We start from the raw sequence: 12,011 nt of genomic DNA, 5'->3' as shown, positions 1-12,011 counted from the left end.
TCTGTTTTATTTTACAAATTTCTGCACTTTTATGAAAATTATTTTGGTATGCATCCTGGCCAACCCAATCAATTCTGCACTATTAAAACAGATTTCCAAAGTTGTATGTCCCCCCCAGCAAAGCAGCCACACAGTGCCTGAGCACGGAGTTACTGCAGTGGAACATCCCTGCTTGGGATTATTTTTCCAGATGAGAAACAGAAAATGCCATTTCACAAGAATTAAAACTTTTTATGTGAAAACACAAGCTTAGGAAAAACTTTCTTGTTTCTCAAGTCAAGGGCAAGAAACAATGTCTTTCTGATGGCACAGTACACGTCTCCAGTAGGACAAACCACTCTTGCTAGAAAGTGAACCAGACACCTTTCACGCTACAGCTAATAAGTGAAGAGAAGTGAAAACATTCACTATATGGTCTTTAACAACTGTGATTTAGGTCAAAGTAGTTAATGAAAAACAAAAGGAAGGGCAGGGTAAAATCCTAATATATAGCAATGTATGGATCTGCAACTGGAGAGGAAAAATATAATGCATTAGCTGACAAGTTTCTTCCTCAAAGACTTACCAGCTAATTACTGGTTTACTCAGAGGTTTTTCCTCTTTTTTTTTTTTTGTCCACCGAAATTAACAGGCCTCACTACAACTTTATATTACTCCCTTGTTCTCTCCATCTATCTGAAATAGTAATGGTCATGAAAATACTTTGAAAACTTCATTTTAAGAAAAGCAGCGCAGTACTAAATGACTCCTAAAGAACAAATAATTACAATAATAATTTCAATCAGGTATGAAAAGCACCATTAAAACAAAATTCATCAATCACAGGTGATGGGAGGAAGCCGGTGCTCCAATTCGATGCTCGATAGCTAGGCTTAATAGAAAACTGGTTATTAATAACATCCAGTAAGTCAGCTGATGAAACTTCCAGTTACGGCAGACGGTTAGCTGTCTGGGGAGGTGAAACAAGTAAAACCCACCAAACTCCAGTCTGCAACCAGAAGGGAGGAATCCAATGCAAATGGATGTCACTGGTGTTTCCAGATCCATCTTGCAGCAGTACCTTTCATATCCTGGGCATTAAAAGCAGTCAGAAACTTCAGTGACTGCAAAAACAAACCACGCAGCCCCATGGTTCTCCGCAACAGCTTAGGCCTGTATTTATACAAGCTATGCCCTCACATACACCAACCATCCCCTACAGCCTAAGATGAAATTGCAGCTGAGATGAAGACGCGCAGATACAACTCAACAGAGAGCAGCAGGAAGGTTTCTTAATTCTTTCCGTACATTTTGCCTCCTTCCCTCACAGCATCATTTCCACCAGCACAGCCGTGAGGAGAGCCAGAACCGAGGAACATTCCTTTTGACCTGCTCTACACCGCTCACACCGAAACAACTGGGGCTAAAGTTTTGGGGACATCCCACTCCAGACTCCTGCTCTGGCACCACAGGTACACCTCACCTCACCTCAAATAAATGATTTCTCTGACCTTCATACAATTGTTGGGATACTTGCAAGACACGCTCCCAATTTGAACGGGAGAACCTCTAAAGTAATTTACTCGTTCCCGTAGAATTCTTGTCAAGAAATGAGGAACCGGCACATGGAGCTCTGGCATCACCACCAGAAGAAAATGAGAGAAATGCAGTAAGAAATCCTTTCCCAACAATCATTCAGACAAAGCAGGAGCACAGAGTATGGTATAAACGATGCGCACAAGTGTATGCAGAGGAACACAGTACTTCAACCCCACATTCAGGAGACTGGAGACAGAAGCATTCAAGACAGATTTCGTAAGGCACGCCACTAACACGCCTGGCCATGCTACAGAGACTTGGCAATCATCTTTCTGGAGGAGTGCCACCTTTGTTCATTAATGGTCAGATATTATTTAAAAACGGAAAGTAAAAACACCACAAATTTCAGCTGCTATGAAATTGCTAGAAAGACAAATAAGGTGCAACTGCTGCAGGGATAACCACTTAGGTTGACACAGAGCCTGAATAACAGCTCAGAAGCTTCGCCATACATCCCAAGAGAGACTGAACCTGAGGCTCAATGACAAAGCACAAAACATCCAACGTTAACTTCAGCTCTGACAATCACGCCGCTGGGTGTAGAGCGGCATCTTTGTGTCATTTCATGTGTGGTGCTACAAGGCAATGGTATTTAGTCGCTATTGCCGCAGCTCTCCCCGCTTCTGACCTGAGAAGTCACAACATCCGAGAGTAATGTGAGCACCACAAGGCACACGCAGTACCTGCGTCCAAAAGGAATAAGGTGAGCTTTTGTTAAGCACAGGCTTTGTCAGTCTGCGTGAGAATCACACTGCTCAGTCCCGGCTGCCAAGCTTTAGCACGGGACAAGTTTCCTCCTCTAGCGGTCTGTGCAAATTCAGACAGAACACACTCGAACCAGACAGGAGACTGCACCTGACAATTTACTCTAAGGACCACAAACAGAGATTTTCTGTGTTCATGCATTACACACACACACACACATAGATGTGCATGTGTGTACAACCAAAGAAATAAAAGTCTGAACTCAGTGTGAGTTAAGTGACTATAAGAGTTCATGTTCAAGGCAAAACTCCCGTTTCACAGGACACCCATCTGTCAAGCTGAATCTGCCCCGGCCATTTCCAAGGCTTGGTGTTAGAAACGACAGCAGAAGCAGTATCAAGTTCTTAGTATCTTTATTATCTCCAGTGAATGGCATTTCCATTTGGCACCCATGGACAGGAGCACGTGAGAAACACCACTGTTTTTCCACAGTTCAAGACCTGGGAAACTTGCCACCCATCTCTCGGGGGAAGGAGAGGGGCAGGTAGAATACCTATTAGAGTCACACAGATGAACAGACAGGCTCTATCCTGCACCTTGAGCTTTCTCACGCTTACTGAACAACTACACAAATACTTCAGTATGAGAGAAAATATGTAACGTTTTTTGCTCAAAGACAATCTGACAGGAATTGTTTGTCTTGGTGTTGTACAGGAGTAGCTGAAGCTACTTCACAGTAACTGCAATGCGCTCGATCTGCCAAATGAATGACACTTAAAAACATCAATTTGATCTTCCTTCTCCTTTTAATTGAAAGGGAATTTTCATTCCAATGAACTCAAAATTAACACTACCATAAGAATCTCATCCACCAACAGACTGCAGCTGAATAGTACTCTGAGATGAAGCGTGAAAGGAATAAGAGGTGCAGCTATACACCGCCCCCACTGAATTATTCATTTAAATAAACCAGATAACTAGATTATAATCTCAAAACTCCCAAGCACACTCATTCTTTATGATTTTTATCTATATATATGAGATATATTCTTTACGCAACATATAAATAAAGAGTGAGCACTGTTGTTCAATTTCAGGTTTTATCCATAAGGAATAATTATTTGGGTCTTACTTATGGTTCAACTTCAGCATGACATTCTGAGTTGTCCAATTAAAAAAAAGAAAATCACTGCTGCATCCCAACACGTATGCCTCTTCTATACCAAGAAATTACAATTAACTCACAGCTTAGACATTTTGAAAATAACAAAACAGATATTTCAATAATGCTTTCTGTCATCATCATATGCTGTGTTTTGACAGTTTCCATGTAGTGTATTATTCAAGTCTGACGTACACCAGAAACTATGATGGTTGTTACAGTTCTTTCTGGTTATGAAAGTTAATTAAATATTGGTAATTAAGTGTACATAATCTGATGTCCAAAAATCAAACTTTCATCTACCTTAAACTTTCCTGGATGACCAAAACTGTGAAGTTGATATTTTCAAGAATGAAACAAGAGACAGATTATCCAAATCAGAACAGTGGAAAACTAAATTACACTGTGAGAAGAGAATGGGGTCACATCACTGAAATATACCTTTGTATTTCTTCACAAGCATGCTCAGCTGAAAGTGCTTGAAAACATGTCACAATTCACGAACAGACTTCCAAAGTATTTGTATTAACAAACTAGCTAACTTAATGACATTCCAAATAAACAGTCTATTTTCACAAAAACTTAAATTCATTAACTTACAATGTAACACAATAAAAGATTTTAAAAGGATAGTAGCAAAGTTTGTCTCAAAATTTGATGTTTTTTTCTGATGCATATCTGTTAATATGTGTTCCCTCATTTATATGACTTCTACACTCCCTTCAAAGCAAATGCTCGGTGACCTTAAAAATCATGCAGAGATACTAACAACACAAAACCTTAGTTCAGACTTTCAACATTAGATCCTCAACAATGATATTTTAATTTAAAATATTTAAGTCCTTTAAAATATTCATTTTCCTTTCCTAACAATAATTTTTTGTCGTTTGCCTGATATTAGCTCAGTTACCAAAGGAAACAGGAGCTGATGAGATTACGCGCTCTGTCAGTCTGTACATCCTTCCCTACCAAATTCTGGACAGCTAGGCAACCGCACCAGGACGGAGAAAAGACTACGCACATACACTTCCCACAGGATTCCAGAACCTAGTTTACTGAATAGAATCATAGAATGGTTTAGGTTGGAAGGGACCTTGAAGATCACTGAGTTCCAACCCCCCTGCCACAGGCAGGAACACCTTCCACTAGACCCGGCTGTCCAAGAGACATCCCTGTCCATCTGCCCCAAACTGAGTTTCCACTGGGGGAAAGACGGTAACTTGAGTTGAGGTTCAAGCCAGTGAGTAAGCATTCATGTAGGCACCGGTCCATCCCCATACCAGGCCCACAAGCCGTCAGCCTGCTGCCCAGCCAGCAGCCACAGCCCAGCTGGGAGCTGGAAATACCCCACGGACCCTGCTAGGACACTGCATGTGGTGGTCCCAGGGAGGGGGAGGAGGAAGAGCTGGGATTTCGGTGTGGTAGCAGGACACACAGCGCAAATCCACAGGAAGGCAGGCTTCAGGAGGGGGTGTCGCCCATAGACAAACTGCTCTGCAAGTGATACAATGCCAAGAATGACGTACAGAGAGAAACCACAGCCCCCAGGAACACAGCAACAATTTAAGTTTACTAATCAGACACCCTTATGTATATTTTCTTCCCTGTAAATTCAAGCAGCCGGGGGAAGGGTGGTAATCAACCACTAGGTCTGCCTGTATCGTTTAAAGTATCACTGGAAACACAATGAAAAGATCAGGCTGGTTAGCAGTTTTCTGATCTTTTTACTACTTTGCATGGCAACAACACAAAAGCAAGTTACGAAGGTCATTTCTACAGGCTCTGTTGCACTGCAGATAATTGTACAAAAATAGTATGACTCAAATAGCAATGACCTAAAACCAGATGTTGGTATTTTCCTATTTCCCTCCTGCCTTCTCCCTTAAAATCTTATACACAAAAGTACTTAAACGTGCATTTAAGATTATAGTTATGTTGCAGATTTTGCCAGGCCTGAACCCAGGGCTTCAATCACAGCATTTCATCGTCTGCTGTTCTCGCATCTTAAGGAAAGCAAAGGTAGTCACAGCTGAAGGCTGAGGAGCAGCTTCCCGCAGCTGTCAGACTTCGTGCTGAACGTCACTGCCTCCAAACTGCGCAAGGTGCCTCCGCAAGCGCTGCGCCCACAGCACAGTCAGATGCTCCAGCTTTAACCATTACCCCTGCTCCCTTCCCCCTAATTTGCTTCAGGAACCATCAGAGGTACTACCAGAAATCAGAAGGAGATATATGTATCTCAGCCCAAACTCCCGTAGGGCTTCTTTCTTCTTCTTTCATCCGTATTATGTGCAGGAGGAAACCCAGGCTTCGCTGAAGGTCTGGATCTCTTTTGACATGAGGCTACCCAAGTGCTTCAAGCTGCAAGCTTGAAGACATACCCAAATTCCTACCTTTAAATTAATGTCCATGTGGTTTTTGTTCGGTGAAAGACCTTAGATAGAACATCCGACAACTTAAGAATATTTCTGCAACCCAAATAAAAATATGCTAAAACGATTCTTAAATGAATAACAGAGAAATTTCAAAAAGCTTCCTGATTCTAGCTAAAAATAAAACAAATATTTTATTTAGAAGTATATGGGGCTTTTGAAGTCCTCAGAGTTTGCCAAACTATTCAATTTCTCATACTCAGGCAGAGATGAAAACTCATCAGGGCTGAGATGATCACAGGGAGAACCTGGCACAGGCTGCTCTTTCATATGCCCTCATGGTTTTTCTGCCAAAAATAAATACATCTGATCACAAATGCTAACTACTATAGATTTTTCATCTGAAGGCAACGACCTTCTCTGCTCCAGTGTGCCATACAACATTTTATTATCATTGTGTAGTACCAAATTAGTTTAACTAGTCAGCAGTATAAGAAAGCTAATAATTCCATTTGACCACTTGGATCCATTTGACCTGACAGAGCTACTGTTTGTTGCGTGAAATACTCGAAGTTTACAGATATATAATTCTGTCTCTAATCACACCAGTAAAGCGATAACCTAGTAAGTACAGAGATGTACTTAATCTCTAGTAGAAATGATAAAACTAGTGGCACGGGAGCATAGTGCACACACCTACAAAGCTATCCCCCAGCAACTACTTGGAATACACATGATTTTTTTGTTTCCATTACTCTGACTGTGAACTTCAGCACTTTCGTGGCTAACGGAAACACACTCCTGAAACGCAGCCAGAAAATTACAGTTTCATGGTGCATAAACCTCAGGCAAGAATACTGTGAAATATTTTACTATGCAAATAATTATATCAACTATCAATTTCATCAAATGACCCTACTGCTGAAGACTGTATTACTAATAATAAACAGCAACAGAAGCAAGCGCAGAATAAATCTATTTGAAAATCAAATTTGTTTGATGCATATTCCTCCTGAGTTATTTTAGAATACCAAAACCTCAAAAATATTCATATAAGCATTCTAATAAACATACTTAGTGAAAGTTCATTAACCTTATTATTATGTTTGAAGTTTATATTTCCAAGCACAGTCTTACACTCTGCATACTTCAGAACTGGTAAGACTGTGCATGCAGAAGGAACAACTGGATATTTTAACCAACCAGACAAATGGCTTTGTAATAGGAACAAAACTATTTCTAAGTAAACAGAAAAACATACTGTCAGAAGTCATCTTCGTGAGTTATTTTTCCATAAAGAATACCTTGTGTGCCAATACTGCACAAAGCAATTCCCACGATCCTTGAAGTTAACCGTTCAACTGAGGAAATCCAATTGATTTTTTTACTGGCAAACTTAGTTTCCCAAAGCAACAGCAGATAGAGTAAACAATGAATGACTACAATTTCTCCAGTTATAATACTCCAATAAGCCACATCTACCTCATTGAGCATAAAAGCAAAATACCTGCATTTATACATTTATATGTATTTTTTACAGATTTGTATAAATTTATACATATATTTATACCTGCAAAATGCCTCCTTTTATTTTAATAGCTCAGAATAGGATCTTGACTGAAAGACATTTGCTATGTTGATTTGTAAAGACTCAAAGCGCACGCTTAAAAATTAAGTGTTTCTACATTTTCTTAACTAAATATGATGTTGAACACAGTGTGGAATTGAGAACCCTACTTCTAATGTAATAGAATTAAGAAATCTTTTTTCAACAGAGCAAGGGGAATGTAACAGCTTTTTCTTTCTCACCCACTCCTAGCACACTGCAATCCAATCAATTTTAGTGGGTTTTTTTTTAAACTCCAGAAAGGTCCTCAACTTGTACTTTTAGATTTTATCCTCAAAGTGCTTCTCTACCATGTCCTTGCATAACCAACCAGAGGTTGAGCTCATAAAGTAACCTGATTAATATACTTGCTCTGATTATTCATTTTAGAGTTTCTTGAAACCTCATGATACCGGCAGGGAAAAACGACACATGTATCAAGGAACTTCAGAGTACCACATTTTGTGTGGTGTACATATACAAGCTCATATTTCAATTCCGGTATTTGTCAGAGAAGTACCACACCAACAACCACACATTTGTAAAATTGCAGTTCAACAACAACTGAAAAAACAGTTTGTATCATTGACATTGTAGCACAAACATATTCTGCTCACTCATATGTCTTCCATTTTCCTTTTATTTGAACAAAGCAAAAAAGGGAGAAACATCTATCTTTTAAAATTACGCAGCTCAACTGGCAGATTAACAATGTAAAACAGTTGGGGGAAAAAAAAGACTTCATCAAAATAGAAGGGGTTTGTAGCAACAAGTAAGTTCTTACACAAGTACTGAGATAAAATCAGCTTCTGTATATAAAACAACTTAAGTCAAATTGAGTTTCACTACTGAGTAAGATAAATTCATTTTCTAAAATCATCCCCAAAGTGTTGATCATTACAGGAACAGGACTGGGTTTAGAGACAACTGTTCCAATTGAATTCCCAGTACTCACTTTCTCCACAAGCTGTTTTGGCTCAGTGTTTTAATGCTATTTTAATTTTCTTAGCTATCTCTTTTAAAATAAGTTTGAAAAAGATTTCTATTTAAACACAAACAATCGGAAAGTAGATTTTTGCTATGAGTCACTTCCAATCACTTCATTTTCCTATTCCCATAAAACAACTTTTCAATAAAAGGCAGAAGTCAAAAGACAATTCAGGATAAACTTCCATTAGGTTTTCTCACATTATCTTGAGTCATACACCTACTTTTCTCTTGAAGGCTCAGGAAGAAAAAAAGAAAGGAAAAGATTTGGACAGTTACATAATAAAAGAAAAACCTTTGCTGAGTTTAGCTTGGTTTGCAAAATTTATTTTTGATTCACAGACAAATTATTACTGAAAACAAAAGATTAAGTAAGTACACCTAGTTCAGAATAATTACTTGTTTGTATTAGCACAAAAACTTGTAAAGAAAAACATGACTAACTTCAGAGAGCCACAGTCCTATGACTATCAATTGAAACCAATTTGCAGAAGCCAGATTATTCAATGTCATATAAAGACATACCTTTTTATCATATACATCTTGCCAATTTACTCCAGCAAAGAAACTATGACGCATGATTTCTTTTGCATCATCTGGGCCTCCACCAAGTCTAAAGAGAGCAGAAAAAAAAAATCATATTAAACAAGCGTTACTCTTAAAGGGAGATTAAGTTATTGTAATGGTTAAAAAAAGTGACCGTTTGTTCTTGACTATCTGGGAACAATTCTCAGATATTTAATATGTAATTCTCACCTGTTTAATATGAATTTGGGTGATCTTGAGAGACAATGTGACAGTAGAAGTATCTATGCCATGGTCTACTCCATTTGATTATCCAACGACAGTGTTCATTACTGTCCATGATGAGCTTTTTCAATAATTCATTCATTTTAAAAACATACTCGAGTTTAGTTTTCTTGAAAGACCGCTTAACATTCTGGCACTATTAAAAACCAAAACCAACCCAACAAGGCTGACATAAAATTTTGCCAAGGAGGTGCCAGGCACTGAATCAGTAATGACTCACGCATCATTTTTATACAGTGTTCACTGCTGTTGCATCTGGGTGCTGTAACAATTAACCAATTACCATAAAATAGTCTCAATCTGAGTCAATTAGTATAAATTAATAAATTGTAGGCCTGCTGAGAAGGTTATTTCAAGGCCATTGTAAATAACCACACTATTCACTGTTGCCCATAGCTTGCCAAAGTCAGACTGTGGCAGATCATCTTCGGAAGTGAATTCCACCTACTTTGGGTGAAGTCGCCCAAGGTGATCTGAGCTCATGGACATGGCCACTGCTGCCAAAAGAGGAGGGTCCCACCCCTGCCCATACCTCTCTCCTCTCACTTGCATCTACACCATCATTCCCACTGATGACTGAGAGCTGAGTCAGATCGCTAACCTGGAAGAAAACTAACCCCGCAATGAGAAAATGAGAAAGAACTGGCCGCTTTTCGTTGCATTAGCAAGTCAAATTTGGCTCAACAAGTTTAGCGAGCTCTCTTGAGCTGCTGCTGGTGGCGGAGAAAGAACCACACATCCAGTGAAGGGAACCTCTGCCCTTTTCAACAGCACGTGGACTTTCAGGACTGCTCAGCTCTCATGTAACTGAGACTGTCAGGTCTAACAGAAAAAGCTGCAACAGAAAAAAGGCTGATCTTAACTGAGCAAGCAGCCCATGCATGTTAAATATTGACAAGAGGAGTGACACGAGCAGTTTAAAAGGAACTGCTAAAGATATAAAGACAAATTTTAAAAGCAACGTTTTAAGTAAGATGAATTCCTCTCTACAGCATTTATTGCAAGGAGCAGTAACTCCCACAACCGAGAAAAGAAATCTGTATTGGTATTACCCTGCTACTGAACGACAACAATATTCTGGACTACTACCTCAGTCTTGCAGTAATTGGGTGTAAAGTTTTTCTCATTTCCAAGCTGTGTTCTCCTTTGTTTCTCAACTACTCATTGTAAAATTCTCTACGTCTCTGCAAAGCATTGCAGTTAGCCTGCAGTCTCCAGACTTCTCTCAATATCTTTCCATCCAGCTGCTCAGAAAAAAGCTGAGTTGCAGTTAACCTCTGTGCTCTCACCCTATTTAGCATTCGCTAGCACCAGAACTTGAATACGAATAAGCTTGTAAATGTAACACTACTGTCTGCAAAGATTAATTACAAGGAACTATCTTTTCAATTCTAAAGGTTAATATATTTGATGGGTCAGATTGTTTGGAGGTTAAAATGCATTAGGAGTCGCTACAGGAACAAATTTTTACTTTCCTCTCCATGTATTTGGCTGCTTGGACACACTTTGCTTTCACTGCACGCAGTAAATTCAGTTGAGCAGGCATGGGTGGGCAGCAGCGGAAAGGCTGAGCGCTTGCACCGTCCTGGCCGCTGCACTTGGCTGCGTACCGGCAAACCCCTCAGAGAGACACGGCAACCAGTCCTGCCCTGAGTGCCAGCGAGCAATACCCACTACCGAAAACTTCTTGAGAACAAACTGAGGCTGAAGGAGGACTAGAGAAGAGAGAGAGACAGACAGAAGAATGGCTGCGGCATGAAAACATGTCAAGAGACTCGCAACACCAACAGAGAGATTGGGGAAAAGAGGGGACCTACAGATGAATCTCACTGATTTACAAAGACAGAGAATTGTTTTAGAACCACTGGGGACTGGACACTGCCGGTCCAGTGCAGAAGTCACTGGAAACTGGCTCTCCCGGGCAACAATCCCAGAGGAAAAGCCCACCACAAAAAGGCACAGGCAGCAGCAGCTGGGTGATACTTGCTTTCAAAACACTGCATTTAAATTTCACTCCAAAGACGCATTCTTTAACAAGCTATTAGTTTACATGGTGTAATATGCGACTTATTTCTGTGCCCTGACAAAATGTAGCTGTGGGTGTCTGTATGTATCTTCTGGCATGATCACTTCCCAAAAAAGTGCTGTAGTCCCCACGACACACCACAGCCAACTCAGGGTTAAGTCATACTCTGAAAAACGATTGAGAGCTTTCCCTTTCTTCCAGTACACAGTCTAAACCTGAAAAGACCCCTGTGTTTGCTGTGAATGATTTTTAAAGTGTAATCTTGTTATCTTCCACGTGCCTTTTCCCCTTTTGCTTGTTAAACTCACTTCATATATTGTTGCTGTATTGAAGAAGTGGAAATCTGAGACAGTACGTCTGCATACAGCCCTTTCCTGTGACTGACAGGTCCTTCACCCAGGAAGACCAGGCACCACTGGCCTATTTTTAGTTTACCCAGTATAATGGGAGTATTGATCACGCCTGTATACCCAAGTAATTTCACTTACCGCTTATTTGGATCCTTTATCAGTAGGCCTGATAGTAACGATTTTGCATCTGCAGACAGAGTTCGAGGAAATTTTATGTCCTCCATTAGTATCAGTTCAAATAGTTTCTCATGATCTTGGTTGTAGAACGGTAATCTTCCACACATCATTTCATACATGACAACTCCTAATCCCCACCAGTCCACTGCACGACCATAGTCATTATCTTCCAACACCTAAGACAGAAACCAAAACCTGCTGTAAGACATGCACGATTTCAGACATGATCATTTCAGTCTAT

General features: G+C 39.9%; 1 protein-coding gene across 1 annotated transcript in view; it reads right to left on the bottom strand.

The window, feature by feature from the left end:
- Window positions 1–12,011, bottom strand: part of AKT3 (AKT serine/threonine kinase 3) — a 157,236-nt gene that overhangs the window by 4,448 nt on the left and 140,777 nt on the right. Inside the window, exons 11-12 of the mRNA XM_082481086.1 lie at window positions 11,732–11,946; window positions 8,933–9,020 (exon numbers count right to left, since the gene is read on the bottom strand). Of these exons, the coding sequence (XP_082337212.1) occupies window positions 8,933–9,020; window positions 11,732–11,946 (303 nt within the window). The remainder of the gene's footprint in view (window positions 1–8,932; window positions 9,021–11,731; window positions 11,947–12,011) is intronic.

Source organism: Vanellus vanellus, assembly GCF_965231255.1.
Source record: "Vanellus vanellus genome assembly, chromosome: 3".
In the NCBI taxonomy this organism is placed as follows: Eukaryota; Metazoa; Chordata; class Aves; order Charadriiformes; family Charadriidae; genus Vanellus; species Vanellus vanellus.
Note: the sequence above shows the minus strand (reverse complement) of the source record. Positions and strands in the feature narration are given on the sequence as shown.